The 23,999-nt window shown below is 43.6% G+C and overlaps 1 protein-coding gene across 1 annotated transcript in view; it reads right to left on the bottom strand.

The window, feature by feature from the left end:
• Nucleotides 1–23,999, bottom strand: part of DLEC1 (DLEC1 cilia and flagella associated protein) — a 363,928-nt gene that overhangs the window by 284,362 nt on the left and 55,567 nt on the right. The window contains exons 6-7 of the mRNA XM_030197931.1: nt 17,212–17,402; nt 8,965–9,185 (exon numbers count right to left, since the gene is read on the bottom strand). Coding sequence (XP_030053791.1) covers nt 8,965–9,185; nt 17,212–17,402 — 412 coding nt within the window. The remainder of the gene's footprint in view (nt 1–8,964; nt 9,186–17,211; nt 17,403–23,999) is intronic.

The raw sequence follows: 23,999 nt of genomic DNA, 5'->3' as shown, positions 1-23,999 counted from the left end.
AGTACTATCTCAACAATTGCCTTCACTCAATGTACTCCAAACTGAAGTTTAAATCGTTTGATATTTATTAAACAACATATGTCCACAATCCTTCATAATATCTACGATATTCACATCCACACGCCAAGCATCATTCAAACTATGTATACCTTATTTGCAAATACATTTACTTATGCCCATCATAGTTAGATCAAAAAGCTGACGTTTTGCTCACATATAGTCCATATAAAGTCAAGAAGTGTAGAGTGATGCACTTGGGGTGCAGAAACCCAAAAGAGAGATACCAAATAGGAGGGGAGAGATTAGTAAGCTTGACTCAGGAGAGATACGTTGGGGTGCTGGTGTCTAAGGATCTGAAGGTGAAGAAACAATGTGACAAGGCAACGGCTGTGGCCAGAAGGATGCTAGGCTGCATAGAGAGAGGTGTAGCCAGCAGAAGAAAGGAGGTGTTGATGCCCCTCTGCAAGTCATTGGTGAGGCCCCACTTGGAGTATTGGGTTCAGTTTTGGAGGCTGTATCTTGCTAAAGATGTAAAAAGACTGGAAGCGGTGCAAAGAAAAGCTACAAAAATGGTATGGGATTTGAGTTGCAAAACATATGACAAGAGACTTGCTGACCTGAACATGTATACCTTGGAGGAAAGGAGAAACAGGGGTGACATGATACAGACGTTCAAATATTTGAAAGGTATTAATCCCCAAATGAACCTTTTCCGGAGACAGGAAGGTGGTAGAACTAGAGGACATGAATTGAGGTTCAAGGGGGGCAGACTCAGGACTAATATCAGGAAGTATTTTTTCATGAAGAGGGTGGTGGATATGTGGAATGTCCTCCCGAGGGAGGTGGTGGATATGAAAACGGTAATGGAATTCAAACATCCATGGGATAAACACAAAGGAATCCTGTTTAGAAGGAATGGTTCCACGGAATCTTAGCGGAGGTTGGGTGGCGACGCCGGTAATTTGGAAACAAAACGGGAAGCTGGGGAGACTTCTACAGTCTACGCCCTGATCGTGACTGAATTGATAGGGATGGGCTGGAGTGTAAATTTTAAGGGGCTTCGACGTTAGCTTCAGAACTTAGTACAAGAAAAATGATGAACAGACTTCTACGGTCTGTGTCCTGAGAAAGGCAGGGACAAATCAAACTCGGGTATACATATAAAGTATCACATACCATGTAAAATGAGTTTATCTTGTTGGGCAGACTGGATGGACCGTACAGGTCTTTATCTGCCGTCATTTACTATGTTACTATGTTTACTATGTTACTATATGCTCGTGCCTGTGTCAGAGCAGAGGCCTGTGCATATGCCCAGGTATAGAGAGAATGAAAGACTTTCCACATCTGCACTGTTAAAGCAAGGATGAGGAGATGGAACTTAAAGAACTTGGTATTTGGTAGATGAGAGGCTAGCGCATATGCTGCTTACACTTCCACAGGAACCCCACAGGAACTTCTGTCCCCATGGGAACTCTGCAGGAACTGCTTCCATTCCCACAGGAACCCTGCAGCTCCAGAGGGGATTCCCACAAAACCCTGTTCCCGTGTATGTCTCTACCCTGAAACAGTCTTGGGCAATTGAAGGGATGCAAATTCTATGCTCTCCAGAAAAAGAGAAAAACAGTTCTGCCTCAACCAATACAGCGAAATGAAGATCATGGTTCCCTAGTCATACTTGAGTTTCAGTAGAACCTTTCCTATTATAGGGATTGGAGAAGGCCCTCCCCCAAACTGAGGAAAAGGGATCTGATGCTAGCCTGCCATGTGACCTGAGCCTGGAGCAGTACTGAGGGCCTTTGTTGTTGAGCTGAGTGGCAAAGAGATCCACTGAAGGGGTGTCCCACTCTTACAAAATCTTGTGGGCAATGCCAATATTGAGAGCTCATGCAGTTGCATCACTGTGCTCAGTTTGTCCACCAGGCTGTTATCTTTGCCCACCACGAATGTGGCTCTGAGCACCATCCCATGGCTGGTAGCCCATTGCCCCATCCCAACTGTTTCCCAACACAAGAGGTAGGATCCTGTAACCCCCCCCCCCCCCCCAGCTTGTTGAGATAGTACATGGCAACCTGATTGACTGTTTAGATTAGAATTTGGTTCAACAGCCGATCTCTGACAGCCTAGAACATTCTATATTGCCCACAGCTCCAGAAGACTGATGTGAAGCTGAGTCTACTGAGACCAGTGTCCCTGGATGCAAAGCCCATCAGCATGAGCACCATATCCCAGACTGAATGTATTTGTCATCTGGGAGGAGAAATTTGGAATGAAAATCCATAAGTCAAATTGGTCTGAGTTGTCCACCAGAGAAGGGAATTTTGGAACTCTGAAATGACTGTAATGGCATCCTTCAATTCCCCATGGCCTGACACCACTAGGAAGTTAGAGTCTACCGGGCATCTCACAAATGGAAGCATGCAATATGGAGGCTATGCGGCCTAGCAACTTTGACATCTGTGGAGCTTTGACCTGCTAGCTGCAAATCTCATGGGTGATGCACATGAGCGCTTCCATTCTTACCTGAGGAAGCCAGGCTCAAGCTTCAACCATGTCTAGTGAGGCTCCAATGTACTCTAATGGCTGTACAGGGGAGGGGGTACGGACTTTGGGTAGCTGATTACAAACCCTAGTTGCTCTGACACCCAAATAGTTCTTTACACCTTCTTTTACCAACCAATCATCCAGGTAGGGAACCATGTGCACTCCCAGTCTGCGAAGCAATGCTGCGACTACTGCAAGACATTTGGTAAATACTCTGGGAGCAGACACAAGACCACATGGCAGAACACAGTACTGGTAGTGGCATTTCCCTACTTGAAATCTGATACCTCCTGTGACTTGAACGTATCTGAATGTGGGTATAATCATCCTTTAAATCCTGAGAGCAGAGCTAATTGTTTTTCTGAATCATGGGAAGTAGGGTGCCCAGAAAAATCATCCTGAACTTTTCGTTGACCAGATATTTGTTCAGGGCCCTTAGGACTAGAATGGGACGAAATCCCTCTTGTCTTTTTGGACAGGAGGAAATACTTGGAATATAATCCCCGCCCTTCTTCCCCTGGTGGAACGGGTTCAACAGCATGGGCCTTTAAAAGGTAACATAATTTCTCTGTGAGCACTTCCAGATGCTGAGAGCTGAGTTTTGAAGCTCTGGGTGGGCAATTTCTACATTTAGAGATGAGAGTAACTAATGAGGTAATTAAATTTGCTGACGACACAAAGTTATTCAAAGTTGTTAAATCGCAAGAGGACTGTGAAGAAGTACAAGAAGACCTTATGAGACAGAGACTGGGCATCCAAATGGCAGATGACGATTAATGTGAGCAAGAGCAAAGTAATGAATATGGGAAAGAGGAACCAGAACTATAGCTATGTGATGCAAGGTTCCATATTAGGAGTCACCGGCCAGGAAAGGGACCTAGGTGTCATTGTTGATGTAACGTTGAAACCCTCTGCTCAGTGTGTGGCTGCGGCTAAGAAAGCAAATAGAATGTTAGGTATTATTAGGAAAGGAATGGAAAACAAAAATGATGTTATAGTGCTCCATGCTTAGTGGTTTTCTAGCAAAGCTCTGCAGCCTGTGCCAGTGAAAGAGTGTTCACAAACTCTAGCACACTGCACATCAAGTTCTTCAAGTAAATGCTCATGTAGAACTGGTAAGACTGGATGCGGGAAATGAGCATCGAGCCTTCTATTCTATACTATTCTATTCATCAGTCTTATATACCACTTCTACCCTTAAAAAGGTCCCGAAGTGGTTAACAAGAGGTTAAAACAAGATAAAAATCCCCCCAAAACTGAAGAAGCTTAAAAACAGAAAGAAACAAAATAACTTCAGTTGTCACAGAAACAAGTTTTAGACATTTTTTAAAAATACAAAATATGAATCGATAAATCTCTAAGACTCAGGAAGAGTAATCCAAATTAAAGCCACCTTACAAGAAAAAGATTGTTCAAGCATCTTTTTTGAGCGAACTCCTTTGAAAGAAGGAAGCATAAGCTTAATAGTTCTAGCATGTCTACAAGGCTGGGAAAATATGCCATAGCAAAAAGCTCTTCCAGTATATTCTATTGGAAAATTTTAAACATAAAACAAGAAACTTTAAAATCTAATCTCTTGTGTAACAGAAGCCAATGCAATTCTCTCAGAAGTGGTGAAACATGGTCGAATCTAGATCTCTTAAAAATCATGTGAGCAGTCATATTCAGGACCAGCCTTGGAACACTTTCCTCCCAAAAGATTCCAGAGTGCGAGCATCCTTGTCTCAGTCTCCAGTCACTGCAAAAAAGAAAAAAAACAAAAAAAACCCAAGCTTTTCAAAAGCTGTTTGATCTCACTTCAGCTGATTTTCTGGGACATGACTGAGGGATGAGTCCTTGAGTTCCTGGTTCTTTTGAGGGTGGATTTGACCACCACGGAATGGTGTGGAAGCTGTGGCTTCTTGAATCCAGGAGCTTGCTGGACTCTATACACAGAATCCGCCTTCTTTGGAATGAATCACCTGCACAGAGAGTGGGTGTCTCCCAATTCTTCATTTGTGCAGTTTTATGGATGATGTGAATGGGTACTGTCATGGGTACCGTTTCCTTAGGAGGGGAGTCATAATCAAGAATGTCTAATACCTTGGCCCCAGGCTCGTCCTCGACTTGTAACTTAAATGGAATGGCCTCTGCCATTTCTCTCAAAAAATTCACAAAAAGAGAGATCCACTGGGAGAGACCTTCTCCATTCCAGTGGTGGAAAGGGGCTTGAAAGTAGTCCAAAAGATCCCTCCTCAAAAGGTTAATTGGCTCTACATCAGATCTTCAGGAGCAATCCGGCTTAGTAAAGTATTCTTCATGAAAGGTTTCTGAATATGCATCTGCCCTGGACTACTGGACGTGTGACCAGGCTCTGGGCAAGAGTGCCAAGATACAAGTCCCTCCTGGACTCTGGGGTTGCTTCCTCCTCCAAGGCGCATCCCCATCAGTTGGTGCTGGCTCTGAAGCCTGACGAGGCACAGGCATCAATGAACACCTGACAGACAGGGCATAGGTCTCTAGGATGGGACAGAATGGCACCATATTCAGTACCAGCACCCTCAATGCCTCGGCATCACTTTGAGCTAGGATGCACCTCAGCTCCTCCTGTAACATGCCCCAGAGCCACTCCTCAAGGGCAGGCATTGGCAAAGGCGAGCCTAGGGTTGGTGCCAGTGTGGAAACAGCCTACAAAGATGTAGGAGCTGAATCAGAAGCAGAGTGTCAGCTTCGGGAAGATTGGCACATCAGCACCACTTCTATGGAAATTGAGTGGTCCTCATGGCACCAGTGTTTCTCAGGTACCAGTGATGCTGGTGTCCAGGACATCCGGGCATCATGCTTCATAGAGGACCGATGCTGATGTTTCTTTGCATTTGCTCGATGCCCAGCATTGGAGTCCCTCAGTGCAGACGAGGATGATGCAGAATTTCACGAGTCCTCAATGTTGGGCCCAATGATGCTTTACCTGAGCAGGCACTACCAACATCCAATGTTGAGGCAGATGGAGAACTCACTGATGTTAGTGTATCTCCAGCATCGATGCAACTCCCGGTGCCATTGGGGTCGATGCCTCCAATGCTGAAGTTGATGAACTGGACTTCTGCACATCAAAATGATTTTCATGTTGCACCTCTTGACTCTTCTATGTTCTTTTCTGCATTTTGGAACAGAGATAACAGTGAGAGGACTGATGATTGGGACCGAGGCACAGTAGGCACCAACTGTAAGACCAGTATCATTCACAGATATGGTCTTGCAGCACCTGGGTCATTTCTTAAACTTGATGGAAGGTTTTTGGGTCATGTCCCAGAAAATCAGCTGAAGTGAGATCAAACAGCTTTTGAAAAGCTTGTTTTTTTGTTTTTTCTTTTTTGCAGTGACTGGAGGCTGAGACCTAAGTAGGTTGCTAGCCACAAAAAAAGAAAGGGGAACAGAGTAAAGTGCTTCTTCCACTAGGAAAAAAAAGGCAGGAAGGCCAGGCAAATAAACTCCTGAAAAACCCCCCACATGTCAGAGAAAACATGTCTGGATAGCTCCACGGAGAAAGTGAGTTGAGCAGACAGGCAGGCACTCACACATGTATGGTAGGGGCCTGCCAAAGGCTTCTAGAAGTAACAGAATGCCAGGCAGCATCTGCACTGGGGCTCCATGGATGATGTCACCCCCGCAAATGAGAAAGTAATATCCTGCTTGTCCTTAGAGAATTGCACCTACATATTAAATACTCACTTAACTTATATAGTGTGTATTTGCAGCGGGAGAAGAATATTCATAGACAGAGCATGGATGGGACTCCCATTTATGCACATAACTCACAGTAATTTTATAAGTTATGTACATATCTCTGATATTTAGGGGCCCTGTTACCAAGCTGCGTTAAGCAGCTAGTGTGGATTTTACTGCACACTAGCTGCTTAACATGGGTAGGGGCAATACGCAGGTGTGACAGGGGCAGAGTAAAGTAGTAGTCAGTGGAGTAGTACAATATAATAATGATCATGACTGCCAAAGTGCCTTAAGAGGTAGACTTAAATGCAGCCATGCTCAGCAATCTGGAAGCACAGTAGGAAGGAGTGCCATGGCAGAGCACCACACTTGATGTCTTCACCCCTCCCCCCCCCAAAAAAAAAACTACTTCCAGTGCAATCTCCATTCACCCTCAAACCCTACCCTATCTGAGTCCCTCCCCCCCCAAGTCAGAGAACCACATTTTAGTAAAAGCCCTGTCCCACCAACAGAGGCTGCCCTCCCAGGAGCCTATTCAGTGGTCTCTATGGTGATCAAGTAGCCCAGGGTGGAAGCAATTCCTCTCCCTTACCACTGTGCTAGGTCTAAAAATGGAGCTGATGACCCTTAACAGTAGCCTTGCAGAACTACCGCTAGGGGGCCTCCTTCCAAGTAAGGCAGGAATGGAGGTGTGCTGTCATGGCAGTACTTTATTTCTGTTTGTATAGGCCAGGACCAAGGAGGTTAGATTGAGAACAAGAGACTGTATGAGCCTATCTAGCTCATTATATGGGATGAAGCCAGTAGGCAGAGATTGCCACCATTTTCGCTCGCCCAAAACAATAGCAAAAGATTATTAGAAATAATGGACTGCCTATGCGTGATCCATCTGTGAAAAGTCAAAAACTGTTCCAGTTGGATAGGCAGTGCCTTAAAAGGTGGAGGACAAAAAATGTTTTTGTTAAACTTGTTTGACAACTTTTTAATTTATTTGAAAGCTTCCCATATGAGATTAGCATATATACCCAACCGGGCATTTAAAAATGTGTCTTTTAATGATGCCGCGTGTTCAGAAACCATAGCCATAAGTATAGACCATTATTCAAATATTATCACATGCACACACCAGAACAGGCATCCATAGACATATTGCAAAAGTAAACAACAACTTCTATAGAGTACAGCCAAAACTTAATATTTATTTTTTCACTTACATCTTCCAAAATTCTAGACAGCAGATGTACAGATCAGTAGGACCCAAAGCAGTCCAAAATAAACACAGTTTATACTTAATTATTCAACCACCCAAAGATGGGTTTAAAAAGCAAAATTATGTGCATGTAAGGACTGGATAAACAAATTAAAACAAAGTTTAAAGCAAATACCCTTCATACATAATACTTGGTAGCAATTATGAAACAGTGATAGAATATTCACATAGCAAGCAGCCTGAGCCAACAGATTTAATTTCCATGAGCATATGAACTTGGCAGCTAAGTGTGCTGAACTGGACAATACTGGCACATTTAGACTGACTTTGGACAGAACTTCTGCATAAAGGAAGTCCATCCCTCATTATTCAATACCCCCTGTGAAAAAGTAGTAATAACAAAAAGGCAAGTGCATTTTTTGAAATAATATACCACCGCATTACACAAAACACAAGGAGCAAGTTCCCACATGCTTTTTTTTATGTAGGCACAGGAAAAAAAATGATGTTAAATGCTCCCAGGTTTCAACCTAATTAATGTTTGTTTTTTTAATTATACTTATAAATAGTAAGTCTTATTATTAAGCACCTGATTCTGATAACATGGGAGATGGCCCTTTACTATGTGAAAACATTTCTGCACGAATACAGAAGTTCCTATAACCAGCCCCTCCAAATGCGCAAGCTGGCATGTTTGAAAATAGACGTGAAATCAAATAAAAATACTACCAACAATAAAGAACGACAATGTGGACAGAGCAGCTCATAGGTTTGCATGCTTTGGTTTGGGTGAACAGGGATGATGGCTGTGCAGAGGAGAGGGAAAGGGAGATCAACCTAATTGGCTTTAGCTTTTTGACATCATGCCATCTCCTGTTCTCAATCTAGCCTCCTTGGCCAGCATTGTGCTACAAATTATGGCAGATGGCATGGGTGCTTCCGTGCCATCTGCCACTGCATGTAACATGGTGCCCATGCAAAATGTCTATACTGTGTGGTAAATGCTGGGCATGCCCCCCCCTGAATTTACCAGAGGCTTTGCACTTACCCCATGCTAGATTTTGCACCTAACATGCAATAAGGGCAAAAAAATCATTGCACTTTAATAAAAGCGCTCCTTAAGCGCCATGTAACACTTACATCAGCTCTATAGTTAGCGTAAGTGCTCACACCTAAATTCTAGGCACATATCTAGCCATTTAGGCTAGTATTCTATAAATAAATATTGGAGCCTATGTTCATTTATAGAATGAACTCCTACCAGACACTGTTATTGAATTACCCTACACGTGCTTATTATATCAGTGCAATTAAAATTACAACTGTTTGTAACTTTTTGCTACTATAGATTGATCCAGACAGAAATCCTGATGCATGTAAGGTAATTTATCCCAAATATGATAGTAGGATTAGCCAGTCAAGGATTTATATATTGATAAACCACCCACAAAAGGGTAAGACTGTCTTGTATTCAGTTTTAGATCAAGAAAATTATACTGTACCTTTCCAGAAATACTTTTTTTCTTCCTGCTATCATTCGTTCTGTTTTCTTCAGAGATGTAATCAGAGACCTGCCACCATACATAGCATTTGGTGGGAAAAAACGAGAATTCTTCAGAAAATTGTGTCGATTTTCAAGTTGAGTGAGATCTGAGCGGTTTTGAACTCTGTCTGCACAAAGCATATCATCCTTCCAGCGACATTTCATGAATGATCTGGATTTCTTGGGAACACAAATAGAATTATATAGAAAGCACATGGACAGACCCAAAGGACTCACATCACATTTCCACTGGTAGGAACTAACAATTTTGTTGCAACATGGCTCAGGTGTTTTATTCTCCTGGTATACCAGGTACTACGGTTTATCATAGTTTGTAGAACTGAATTCAAAACTCCACGAACAAACATGTAGATAAAGGCAAGCCAGTTGATATTGTGTATCTGGATTTTCAAAAGGCGTCTGACAAAGTACCTCATGAAAAAATCCACAGGAAATTGGAGAGTCATGGGATAGGAGGTAGTGTTCTGTTGTGGATTAAAAACTGGTTAAAGGATAGAAAACAGAGTAGGGTTAAATGGTCAGTATTCTCAATGGAGAAGGGTAGATAGTGGGGTTCCTCAGGGGTCTATGCCGGAACCACTGCTTTTTAACATATTTATAAATGATTTAGAGGTGGGAGTAACTAGTGAGGTAATTAAATATGCTGACAACACAAAGTTATTCAAAGTTGTTAAATCGCGAGAGGACTGTGAAAAATTACAAGAGGACCTTATGAGACTGGGAGACTGGTCGTCTAAATGGCACATGACGTTTAATGTGAGCAAGGCAAAGTGATGCATGTGGGAAAGAGCAACCCAAACTATAGCTACGTAATGCGAGGTTCCACGATAGGAGTCACCAACCAAGAAAGGGATCTCGGCATCGTTGTTGATGATACGTTGAAATGCTCTGCTCAGTGTGCTGTGGCAGCTAAGAAAGCAAATGCTAGGTATTATTAGGAAAGGAATGGAAAACAAAAGTGAGGATGTTATAATGCCTTTGTATCAGTCCATGGTGCAACCGCACCTTGAATATTGTGTTCAATTCTGGTCACCGAATCTCAAAAATATATCATCTTCGTGGAAAGCAGTTTGTGGAGTCCCTCAGGGTTCACCACTATCACCAACACTTTTCAACATAATGATGATTCCACTGGCCAAATCCTTATCCAACTTAGGCCTTGACCGTTTATTTATGCTGATGATGTTACAATTTATGTACCTTTCAGACACGATCTGACAGAAATCACAAATACAATCAAGATCGGTCTGAACACAATGGATGCATGATCAAACTCATTACAACTGAAACTAAATACTGAAAAGACTCAATGTCTTATCCTTTCATCTTAACGCAATAAATATAGACCTACAAGCAGTGGTGTGCTGGTAAATGTTTAACAACAGGCTCTCTCCCCGGTCCACCTCTGCGCCTCTCGTCCACCTCTGCGCCCCCCCCCCCCAAATTGCAGAGCTGGCTATAGCCGGGGAGAGAGCCTGGGGGGGGGGGGGCAATAATTCATGTTTAATGTGGGATAAAATGCCATAAATAAGTAAATAAAAATAAACTTTTAATGTTGAACACCTGATTCTCAAAGTGGACATATTCCAAACACTATAATGAAAATAAAATGATTTTTTCTACCTTTGTTGTCTGGTGACTTTGTTTTTCTGATCATGCTGGCCCAGTATCCGATTCTGCTGCTATCTGTCCTCTTAACTCCATTTCCAGGGCTTCCTTTCCATTTATTTCTTTCCTTTCCTCCTTTCTTCTTCATTTCTGGTCCTCAACTTCTGCCTATTTTCTTCATCCATGTGCACTTTTTCTCCTCTCTTCCTTTTTCCTCTTCTCATCTCCTTCCTCTTCTCATCTCCTTCCTCACTCTTCCCTCCCCTCCATCCATGTCCAGCATTTCTTCTCTCTCCCTTACCTCTCCTCCATCCATGTCCAGCAACCCTCCTCTCCCCTGCCCTCCATCCACCCATGTCCAGCAACCCTCCTCTCCCTGCCCTCCATGCACCCATGTCCAGCAGCAACCCTCCTCTCCCCTGCCCTCCATGCATCCGTGTCCAGCAACCCTCCTCTCCCCTGCCCTGGCTCCATCCACCCATGTCCAGCAACCCTCCCTTCCCATGTCCTCCATCCACCCACCCATGTCCAACAACCCTCCTCTCCCCCTGCCATCCACCCATGTCCAGCAACCCTCCTCTCCCCTGCCCTGGCTCCATCCACCCATGTCCAGCACCCTCCCTTCCCCTGCCCTCCATCCACCCACCCATGTCCAGCAACCCTCCTCTCCCCCTGCCATCCCCCCATGTCCAGCAACCCTCGTCTCCCCCCTGCCATCCCCCCATGGCCAGCAACCCTCGTCTCCCCCCTGCCCTCCTCCCCTCCATCTGCCTTCTTCCAGCCCTCCCCACTCCCCCGGTCGTCCATCATCCGTCTGCCCTCTGCAGCTCTGCTCCCCGATAGCCCTGTTTCCTCTCTGCGCCACCGCCCTGCCTTAAAAAATTTTATTTTCCCTTGAGGCGCGCCAGCGTTGAAGCGAAGACAGCAGGCTCAGCTCGGTTCCAGCCTTCGTTCCGTTCCTTCGCATCATGGCTCCGCCCTCGCCTGACATATTTCCTGTTTGCGCGAGGGCGGAGCCATGATGCGAAGGAACGGAACGAAGGCTGGAACCGAGCTGAGCCTGCTGTCTTCGCTTCAACGCTGGCACGCCTTGAGGGAAAATAAAAATTTTAAAGGCATGGCGGTGGCGCAGGGAGGAAACAGGGCTATCGGGGAGCAGAGCTGCAGAGGGCAGACGGAAGGCGGGGGAGCAGAGGCGAGCCGGCTCGCACTGCCTAACAACCGGCTCGCAAGATGCCAATAAATTTAACAACTGGCTCTTGTGAGCCGGTGCGAGCCAGCTCCAGCACACCACTGCCTACAACCTTAAACATCCCTAACCATGCCCTCCCTATCTTGGATAGCCTAAAACTACTTGGTGTCATAATTGACCGCAATCTGACACTTGACAGCCAAGTAAATTCCACTACAAAGAAAATGTTCTACTCAATCGTATAAAACCTTTCATCCCACGAGATGTATTTCGCAAATTAATACAATGGTATTAAGCCATTTAGATTACTGCAATGGAATTTATGCAGATTGTAAAGAACAACTAATTAAGAAACTTCAGACCGCACATAATACAACAGCCAGACTGATATTTGGAAAATCAAAATTTGAAAGTGCCAAACCCCTTCGTGAAAATTTGCATTGGCTTCCCACCAAGGAACGTATTGCCTTCAAGGTTTGCACTCTGGTCCACAAGATTATTTACGGCGAAGTTCCTGGATACATGTTGAATTTCATAAATCTAACACCCAGAAATAGTACCAGCCTTTCCCTAACTTACTTACATTTGCATTATCCAGTCTGCAATGGACTTAGATACAAATCAACTTATGCATCCAGCTTTTCTTACATAAGTACACAACTGTGGAACGCTCTGCCCAAAACCATGAGATCTATCCATAACCATCTTAACTTCAGGAAATTACTGAAAACCAACTTGTTTAAGAAGGCCTACCCCCTGACTCAAGTTAACTTTCTACTTCCTGCGACACAGCAAAACTATGGACCGTATTGGACTTCTATCACCACCCCTTCTTTATTTCTTTGTTGCCTTATACTTATGTTTCTTACATGCTTACTACTATATTGTGTATTTGTATTTTACTGAACTGGAACCTGCCTCTTCGGTATTGTGTAAGCCACATTGAGCCTGCAACTGAGTGTGAAAATGTGGGATATAAATGTGTTAAATAAATAAATAAAAAAGATATAGTGGAATTAGAAAAGGTACAGAGAAGGGTGACGTAAATGATAAAGGGGATGGCACGACTTCCCTGAGGAAAGGCTAAAACGGCTAGCGCTCTTCCGCTTGGAGAAAAGGCGGCTGAGGGGAGATATGATAAGAGGTCTATAAAATAAAGACTGGAGTGGAACGGGTAGACATGAATCATTTGATTACTCTTTCCAAAAATACTAGGACTAGGGGGCATGCGATGAAGCTGCAAAGTAGTAAATTTAATACGAATCAAAGAAACTTTTTCTTCACTCAATGTATAATTAAACTCTGGAATTTGTTGCCAGAGAATGTGGTAAAGGCAGCTAGCTTAGAAGGGTTTAAAAAGGGTCTGGATGGCTTCCTTAAGGAAAAGTCCATAGACCATTACTAAATTGACTTGGGAAAATCCCCTGCTTATTTCTGGGATAAGCGTCATAAAATGTATTGAGCTTTTCTGGGATCTTACCAGATATTTGTGACCTGGATTGGCCACTGTTGGAAACAGGATACTGGGCTTGATGGACCTTTGGTCTGTCCCAGTGTGGCAAGGCCTCAAATTTTGTAACAGCTTACTGTGTGAGGGGGAGACAATCACAGACTGACAATGTATATTAAAGGTGTTTAGTCAGTATTTTCAATCTTTTTATCAAAGCACGGTCACCCTAGGGGACTACTGAGGACCATCTTTTATCCGTGCAGTTGCCTCAATTTGGGGAGGAGGCGGTTCAGTCCTTGGGAGAGTCTATTTCAGAGTATGATGCTTTGAAACAGGCCCCACTGGCCAAGGCTCTGGGACCTGATGGTTTAACAGCCAAATTGTATAAAATTTTGCAAGATCAGGTCTCGCTACCTTTGCAGGTTTATTTTATGAGAGTGATTGATTAGCAGACCTTGCTTGCATATGCAAATTATTCCATCATAGTAGTGCTGCCTAAGCTGGCAAAAATCCATCCTTATTAGAATCCTACTGCCGTTTCATTAATAAATTTTGAACTAAAATTGCTAGCTAAAATCTTGGCTACTCGTCAGGCTCAATTTCTCCCAGGGATGGTGCATACAGACCAGGTGGGGTTTGTCTGGAATAGACAGGTTGTCTGGAATGTACACCGCACTTTGGCAGCAATGGGTCACTGTGCATGCAAGGGCTTCCTGTGTTATTAGTTAGCCTAGATGCCCAAAAAGCCTTTGACTGTGTACACTGGTCTTATCTGTTCCAGTTCCTGGGGAGGAATGGGTTGGGGAGCACTTCTACTGACATGCTTAAATTGTTATATCATAATCCTACATCAGCTGTTAGAGTTAATGGGCTCCTTTCTGATTTCTTCCCCCTGGGCAGAGGTACGAGACAGGGGTGCCCTCTCTTTCCTTTACTGTTCATTTTAGCTTTAGAACCCTTGTTGATTAAACTGAGGAAGGCTGAAGAGGTTCAGGGTCTTCGGGTGAGGAGGGAATTAGTAAAGTGCATGACATGTGCTGATTATCTGCTTTTAGTTTTATCTCAACCTTACCACTCTAGGACCTTACCATACTAGGACTAGAGGGCATGCGAAGAAGCTACAATATAGTAAATTTAACACGAATTGGCGAAACGTTTTCTTCACTCAACATGTAATTAAACTCTGGAATTCGTTGCCAGAGAATGTGGTAAAGGCAGTTAGCTTAGCAGTGTTTAAAAAAAGGTTTGGATGGCTTCCTAAAGGAAAAGTCCATAGACCATTATTAAATGGACTTGGGGAAAATCCATTATTTCTGGGATAAGCAGTAATAAAATGTTTTGTACTTTTTTTGGGATCTTGCCAGGTATTTGTGACCTGGATTGGCCACTGTTGGAAACAGGATGCTGGGCTTGATGGACCTTTGGTCTGTCCCAGTATGGCAATACTTATGTACTTATGCACTCTATGGAAGAGATGTTACATCTGGTCCGACAAGATGGAGCTATCTCTGGCTTTCTGCTGAATCTGGACTAGTCAGAGGCAATGCTTTCGGGCGGTTATGACTACTTTGATTGGTCAGGGATCATCAGTTGAAATATCTATGGGTTTACCTTACTGCTCATATGAGTGAGGCCTTTAAGGCAAATGTTACAAATTTGTTACAGAAAACTATGGATGTTCTAACTTTATAGACTACATTACCTTTAAGTCTGCAGGGGTGTATATCACTCTATAAGGTCGTGTATTCTCTAAATGGCTGTATGTCCTGCAGATATTTCATGTTTTTCACTAATAGAAACATTGCAAGATTCCAGACTGTGTTGCATAAATTCATTTGGAACAATAGGAAACCAAGGGTTACTTTATTGCAAATGTCCAGGTCTCTGAGTAGAGGCAGTCTGGCTTGTCCAGATCTCCACAAGTAGAATGTGGCCTGTTTATTGCGCCATTTGGTGAACTGGATTAAAGGCACACACATTTTTCTTTTACACCTTATGCTTTAGAATCTCAGCTTGTGGCCGAAATTCATTTGTTGTCATATCTCCACATTCAGAGTCCTTATCAGCTCCTTTTGTCTCGACAACATTAAAATCTATGCAACAAGTATGGAATTGAATTTGCGAGTCCCGTTGTCGCCGCGCTCGACTCTGTTATTGCCCTTGGCGGACAATAGGATTTGGATCCTGATATGTCTAAGTCTTACTTACAAAGATGTGTCCTACCTGTCTGCCCTACCCTTATTTGTCCTGTCTGTCTGTCCTGATTTAGATTGTAAGCTCTTTTGAGCAGGGACTGTCTTTTCTTCATGTTCAATTGTGAAGCGCTGCGTACGACTGGTAGCGCTATAGAAATGATTTGTAGTAACATACATATACATAGTAGATGACGGCAGAAAAAGACCTGCACGGTCCATCCAGTCTGCCCAACAAGATAACTCATATTTGCTGCTTTTTGTGTATACCCTACTTTGATTTGTACCTGTGCTAGTAGTTGTAGTAGTAGTATGGCAGTCTACAGGATTACAGCACGAGAGAAACTTAGTTACTTTGGAAGAGCATATTAAATCTTTTGCAGATTTACAGGAGAAGGGCTTTTTTTCATGCCCAAGACTGGTACCTGTACTTACAGGTATCCCATTATGTTGGCACCCTAACCCCTACAACTTTGAGTGAGGATGCAACGGATCTGAATGTGGAAACATTTACTATTTTCAGAGAAACAAGGGCCAGTCTTTCTTTCTCTCAAGTCAGCTTGCACAATCTGGATCCTCCTTGGAACTATGAATCTCTTGCTACTGCTTTAAATGGAGAGTTAGCAGATATAGAGCATATATCTAGGGACATGTTACGTATTCTGGTGAACAATATTAAGAAACTGATTAGTTTGTCTCTTCTCCTGCAACACCAGTACAAATTTCTGATGCATATGTATATCTTACTGCAGAGGGCTTTTTGTGCTGCTGTTTGTCCTAGGTGTGGGACAAGTCCAGCTCATTTGATCCATATGTTTTGGACCTCTGACCAGATTAAACTATTTTGGAGGAGCCTGGTGTCCTGTTTGACAGCTACGTTAAACATATTCTCCAATGTTGACTGTCTGAATACTAATAGGAGCGCTAATGCTCTCTTGCATAAATGTTTTCTACTGGCAAGAAAATGTATTCTTTTGAAATGGAGGCAGCCATACCCACCTTCTATGACGGAGTGGCTCAATGAACTTTTCCAGTTGATGTGTTGGGAGCAATTGGATATCAAGCAGGGGTCTCCAAGGGCTTGCAGGACATTTCAACAAGTGTAGTCTCCAATTTGGGACAGACTTCCTCATAGAGCACGTAGTCTCTTGTTGAATTTGTGATCTTAGGGTACTGGGGGTGAGGCTGGCACTTTGGGTTTTCTCTTACATCCTCCTAGGAATTATCGTGAAGGGGCAATGTAGTGTCTCTCATAGGTTGCTGTTTATGCGCGTTTACTAGGTGGTGGTGGTGGGGGGAATATGGAGATGGTGATGAGGACCAGCTGGGAAGGCGGAGGAAGACATGGGGCATAATGTATTGGGGACAGGCTATAAGGGAGAGAAACAACTTCTGGGCATCCTGGGGAGAAGAGAATGCTGGGACTGCCTAGGAAGAAAGGGGAGTGTGCTGTGTGAGGCCAGTCAGGTGGGGGAAGAGCGATGAGGTCAGGCTGAGTTGCTGGGGGAAAACAGTTGGGAAAAAACGGGACAGGGAGCTGTGGGGGTAGGGGAGGGGGAGAAGAGGCAAATATCCTCCACTGCATTTTTAATGGGTAATAGCTAACACTGCAAAAATAATAACACTCATAAAATGAGTTGTTGTGTTCCACTATGAACAATCATCACATTTCTGTCTATACTGATTACAACATAATATATGTTAGTGGTGACCTTCAAATTCAAAGCATTGCCAATCCATTACCTTACTGGATAATTTATCAACTGGGATCTTGGACTGAGAAACTGAAGAAAGTGTTAAATTAGATAACATTGGCTCTGAGTCCATAGTTAGTTTGGGGATTGGAAATTCTGTGTATCCATCATCTACTGGGCTTCTAGATATGTGTTGTTTAAAACAAATGGTCTCCTTCAAGTGTCCTGCATTTGGTGTTTCTGTAATTAATAAAGAGAGAACATGAAAGCAGTTTTATATAGCATCTTTAACATAAATGTATAACAAAACATTAACATTTCAGTTTATCACTATATTAGAAAATGCAACAATGTAAAAGACTGGCCTGAGTCAAGATGTTGGTTGATGCCTGTTCTTCTCTGGATTTAAATGGGTTGCTGTGTTTACTCACGTTCATTTCATCAGCAAGCATCATGCTAAAAGCATAGGTACAGACCATGAGTGTTCTCCTTGGAGAACATCTTTCAGAGTACACAAACTGGCTCTCTGGATCCATCTGATATATGGGTTCTTAGATCGGATGAAGAAGCAGCAGGAGCCATAACTGTAGCAATGTGTGGTTGCAGGTAATGCTTTTCATGCCTCCTTGCTGGAAAAGTTGCCCAATCCTAACATTACACACCTACAAAAGCTTTCAGACACATCTGCAAAAGTAGTTCATACTGCTGATACTGATACCAACACTGAATTCCCTGGACCAAAAGGTAAGTGGTTTGTCCCGGTGGTTATATCAGCTGCAATACTCAGGGCTGAAACTTTAGCTAGGCTGTTGAGTCTCATGTTTTAATTACCTCAGAACTGGTCTGGAAGACTCTTATCAAGGAAGACATTTTAGAAGGGTTGTATGACACCTAGACACAGTTACAGAACTTATAGTCCACTATTACCAAATAATAAGATAATAAGCAGATAATAAGAGAACTAGACCAAATATCTAGGAGTGTACACTGAATTAACAACAAAATTACAACAAATTCACTATATTTAAAACATATTTCCTAAAGAAGGAAACATATCCTTATATGTGGGAGACATCATCTGACAGAGCCCTGTGCAGGACAACTCTCCAGTTTTACTCAAGCTTTTGAAGTTCCTTCCCTCCTGCTGCTATCATGTGAGACTTCATTAGTCGAGTCTCTAACAGAATTCAACTCCAAGGGAAGGAGGGAGGGCATGAGAGAATATATATTCTGCTATCCTCAAAGAACACCTGCTATATGTAATATAACTTTCTCTGAGGACAAGCAGGATTCAGATATCCTGACATGTGGGACTTCCTTGCTACAGGCTGCCTTCAACAACAACAACAAAACCAATGAAACATAGTTTCACAACAGGTGAAGTCTAACCACAATAATGTGTAACAACTTTATAATTTTTTTGAAAGGCAGCCTGGAATAGAAAATAATTGGGCTTAGGGGGATGGATTCTAGACCCCCCCAAAAAAACATTCTAGAGGACTGTCTGGCCAAACTGTGACTACTGGGAGTCCAAACAATCATGTGATTTGAATGTGTGGACCAAAGACCACACTGTTGTCCTCTAAATTTCTTCTATGGAAGCTGATCTCAAGTGAGCTACTGATGCAGCCATAGCTGTGACATTATGATCTGTGACATGATCTTCAGGAGTCAGTCCAGCACAAGTAAAAGAAATGCAGTCTGTTGGTCAATTTGAAATAGTTTGTTTGCTGATGGCAACCCCCATCCTTTTTGGGTCAAAAGACACAAAAAGCTGGGTGAACTTTCTATGAGCTTTAGTCCAGTCCAGACAGAAGGCCAAGAAGACTCTCCTGCAGTCCAAAGTATCCAATGAACTTTCACATTTGTAGGTGTATGGTTTTGGAAAAAATTTTGGAACAACTATTGATTGGTTAAGAAGGAACTCCAGCACTACCTTAGGAAGGAACTTAGGATGCATGTGCAAGAGCCCTCTGTTGTTAAAAAATGTTTGTTTAAGGTGGAACAGCTATTAGGTCTGGAGCTCACTGACCCCGACAGCTACAGTAACTGCCACCAAAAACAAGACTTTCCAAGTCACAGGGAATATCTAGAGCTCAAAAGGACTTTTTATTAGCTGGGATAAGACAATATTGAGGTTCCATGACACTGCAGGAGGTTTGATCAGAGGCTTCAATAGAAGCAAGCTTTGCATAAAACAATGAACTAAAGGCTGAGCAGAGATGGGTTTATCTTCTACTCATTGAATTCTGGTAAGGTGAACCCAAATAGAATTGGTCTTGAGACCTGACTCCGATAAATATAGAAGTTATTTAAGCAGTTTTTGTGTGGGACAGGAAAACAGATTTAAGGCCTTACCCTCACACCAGAGCAATTCTCTTCTATTTAAGGCCATAAGAACTCTTAGGGGAAACTATTCTGGAAGCCAACAGAACCTGAGACATGCTGTCAGGTAAGTTCATGGAATCTACCACTACCATCTCAATATTCAAGCTGACTGAATGTCAGGATGTAGAAGGGACCCCTCATCCCTTGTAATCAGTGTTAAAAAACATTCCATTCCCCAGGTTTCCATGAGATTTTGTGACCCGAGCTGATGCAGGGGGCCTTCAACAAAAAAAAGCCAGTCAGGTGTTAAAGGTGACAGGAAAATATTTATTTACACACAGAGAAATGTGTAACCTGTTTTCTCCACTTTGTATAAGTCACTTTTTATAGTCACAGGCTTTCTCTCCCATGGCCTGCTCCTGTAAGACCCTTGGCACATGCTTGGTCATCCCTTCACCAGGCAACCCAATTACCTTGTTTCTTCCTGGAATCTCCACTGTTACACTTTCACTGACTTCCCAAGTCACACTGTTTACCAGGTTGGAAGACAAACTTGCCCTACCTCAATCCTCTTCTCCCCTGTCACTTACAGGGTAGCATTCCCTGCTAACACTCTTCTTCCCCAGTCTCTTCCCAGGAACTGCAGCCTTGTTTTCCACCATTGGATCCTCTGCATGAGCTGCCTCCTTCTCTTTCAATGACTCAGGGCATTCAATGCCCTCCTAGCCTGAGCCCCGCTCCTCTGACAGCCTCAGTCTCAGTAGACTATCGCCACCTGCTGCAAAGTGGCTGAACTGCATCATCAGTGAGGAACTGCTCTTCATGATACCATCCACTTGCTCACACCATGGTTCCTCAATCCTGTTTGAGTTTCAGAGGTATGGGAAGAAGGCCCATACCTCAATGGAGACGGAAGGCATATGAGGCTAGTCTTGCCATGAAATCCTATCTGGAAAACTACTGAGGGACTTTCTTGTTATACTGAGTAGCAAAAATATCTATCAAGGGGATGCCCCACTCTTGAAAAATCTTTGGGGATAAAACCATTGTCTAAAGACCACGTGTGATGTTGCAGTCTGTCTGCTAGACTGCTGTCTTTGACTGCCAGATATGTGGCTGAGGGATATCCTGTGTGAGACGGCCCACTTCCACATTCTGTTTCCAGACAGTACAAACCTGTTCTTCCATGCTTGTTGATGTGCATTGCAACCTGATTGGATTAGAATAATCCAATTCAATAACCGATCTCTGAAAGCCTATTGAGCATTCCAGATAGTTCCAGGAAGTTGATCTGATGAATCTTTTCCTAAACAGACCAGAGACCTTGAGTGATGAGCCCATTTACATGAGCTCTCAAGTCCAGGTTGGTCACATCTATTGTGAGGGCATTTTGAATTTGAGGAATTTGGAAGGGGATCCCTTTTGCCAAACTGGAATGAATCATCCACCAGAAAAGAGAGATAATCTGCGACGGATTGACATCCCTAAGATTCCATGTGGCTTGGGTTCACTAGGTAGATAGAGTCCACTGAGCTTGCCTCAAATTGAGGCATGCCATGGGAGTTACATGAACTGTGGAGGCCATGTGGCCCAATATCCTCAACATCTGACCAGCTAATATCTGCTCTCTCTTGTGCACTTCTACTACTATGGAAATAATAAACGTCCAAACAAAGGAGAAAAACAAAAATTTCCACAAAACAGCACACGCAAACAAATCCCAACAGTGGAAGAAATAAAAATGACAAGATGATCCGAAGTTAGTAAAAACCAGTTCCTTTACTGATCTCACAAGTCCCAGATAGCTGTGTTTTGGCTTAACAGCCTTCATCAGGAGTACACTGCTGAGACTACCCAAAAGGGAGCTTCAAATAGGTGCTGAAGGTGAATACAATAAACTTCTGCTCCACCTATAAATGCAAAATCTCCAACCCTCTGGGTCTGTAAATCTATACTGCCAACCAATGTGCAAATGCGGCAGAACATTACTGTATTCACCATCAGCACCTATATGAAACTCCCATTTGGGTAGTCTCAGCAGTTTACTCCTGATGAAGGCTGTTAAGCTGAAACACGGCCAATGTTGAGTACACTTGTCTGGGACTTGCGAGATCAAAAAATAGAGAGGTGTGGTAGCCGTGTTAGTCCACTCTTAAAGGTTATCAATAGAAATCAAACAAAATAAAACATGGAAAAGAAAATAAGATGATACCTTTTTTATTGGACATAACTTAATACATTTCTTGGTTAGCTTTCGAAGGTTGCCCTTCTTCGTCAGATCGGAAATAAGCAAATGTGGTAGCAGATAGTATATATAAGAGAAACATCAAAGCATTACTTTGACAGTCTGACAGAGTGGGAGGGTGGGGGTATGCATGGGGACATCAAAGCATTTCATTGATATTCTAACAGGATGGTGTGTGAAGGTGAGAGGAGGGTGATAAACAGAGAAATACAACTTTATGGTTTATAATGGGCTAGAAAACCTAGATCCTTATTAAGTCCTGTCTGTTGGGTGTCAAAATATTCAATCATTCTGACTTCAAAGGTCTTACGTTCTTGTATTGTTTTAAAGTTACCTTTCAGGATTCTTACTGTGAAATCACTGGTGCAGTGTTCTGGTCTTGTAAAGTGTTGGCCCACAGGGGTGGGGGCCTGACTGGCACCGGCTATTTTCATGTGATGTCTGTGCAGATTGAATCTTGTCTGAAGCATCTGGCCTGTTTCTCCAATGTAGCATCCTTCGTTACATTTTTTAAACTGAATGATATATACCACATTGGAAGATAAGCATGTGAAAGATTCCTTTATGTTGAATATTTTTCCCTTGTGAATGACTTTGGGGTCCTGTGAAATGTTTTGGCATAGCTTGCAGCTGGATGTATTGCAGGAAAATGTGCCCTTCTCTTCACCTTCAGTCTGTGTTGGGAGTTTACTCCTGATTAGCTTGTGTTTTAAGTTTGGTGGCTGTCGGAAGGCCAGCACCGGCGAGGATGGGAATATCTACTACTAAACATTTCTAGAGCACTACTAGGGTTACGCAGCGCTGTACAAGTTAACAAGAAGGACGGTCCCTGCTCAAAGGAGCTTACAATCTAAAAGAACGAAATGTCAAGTTGGGGCAGTCTAGATTTCCGGAGTAGAGGTGTAGTGGTTAGGTGCCGAAGGCGACATTGAAGAGGTGGGCTTTGAGCAATGATTTGAAGATGGGTAGGGAGGGGGCCTGGCGTATGGGCTCAGGGAGTCCGTTCCACGCATGGGGTGAGGCAAAGCAGAAAGGGCGGAGCCTGGAGTTGGCAGTGGTGGAGAAGGGTACTGAAAGGAGGGATTTGTCCTGAGAGCGGAGGTTATGGGTAGGAACGTAAGGGGAGATGAGGGTTGAGAGGTAAGGAGGGGCTGCAGATCGAGTGCATTTGTAGGTTAGAAGCAGAAGCTTGAACTGAATGTGGTACCTGATCGGAAGCCAATGAAGTGACTTGAGGAGAGGGGTGAAATGAGTGTCCTGGAGGGTGGAGTTGGATTCAAACCCCAAACAGATTCTGCAGCACCGACTGCCCGAACCGACTGTCGCGTCGGGTATCCTGCTGGAGGCAGTAATGTGATGTGAATGTGTGGACCGATGACCACGTCGCAGCCTTGCAAATCTCTTCAATAGTGGCTGACATCAAGTGGGCCACTGACGCTGCCATGGCTCTAACACTATGAGCCGTGACATGACCCTCAAGAGTCAGCCCAGCCTGGGCGTAAGTGAAGGAAATGCAATCTGCTAGCCAATTGGAGATGGTGCGTTTCCCCGACAGTGACACCCTTCCTATTGGGGTCGAAAGAAATAAACAATTGGGCGGACTGTCTGTGGGGCTGTGTCCACTCCAGATAGAAGGCCAACGCTCGCTTGCAGTCCAGGGCGGGTATGCGGTCTTGGAAAGAATGTTGGCAAGACAATTGACTGGTTCAGATGGAACTCCGACACAACCTTTGGCAGGAACTTAGGGTGAGTGCGGAGGACTACTCTGTTAAGATGAAATTTTGTATACGGAGCATGGGCTATCAGGGCTTGAAGCTCACTGACTCTACGAGCTGAAGTAACTGCCACCAAGAAAATGGCCTTCCAGGTCAAGTACTTCAGATGGCATGAATTCAGTGGCTCAAAAGGAGGTTTCATCAGCTGGGTGATGACGACGTTGAGATCCCATGACACTGCAGGAGGCTTGACAGGGGGCTTTGACAAAAGCAAGCCTCTCATGAATCGAATGACTAAAGGCTCTCCAGAGATGGCTTTACCCTCTACACGATAATGGTAAGCACTAATTGCACTAAGGTGATTCCTTACTGAGTTGGTCTTGAGACCAGACTCTGATAAGTGCAGAAGGTATTCAAGCAGGTTCTGAGCAGGACAAGAACGAGGTTCTAGGGCCTTGCTCTCACACCAAACGACAAACCTCCTCCACTTGAAAAAGTAACTCTTTTTAGTGGAATCCTTTCGAGAAGCAAGCAAGACACGGGGGACTC

This window comes from Microcaecilia unicolor, chromosome 1 (genome assembly GCF_901765095.1).
Source record: "Microcaecilia unicolor chromosome 1, aMicUni1.1, whole genome shotgun sequence".
NCBI lineage: Eukaryota > Metazoa > Chordata > Amphibia > Gymnophiona > Siphonopidae > Microcaecilia > Microcaecilia unicolor.
Note: the sequence above shows the minus strand (reverse complement) of the source record. Positions and strands in the feature narration are given on the sequence as shown.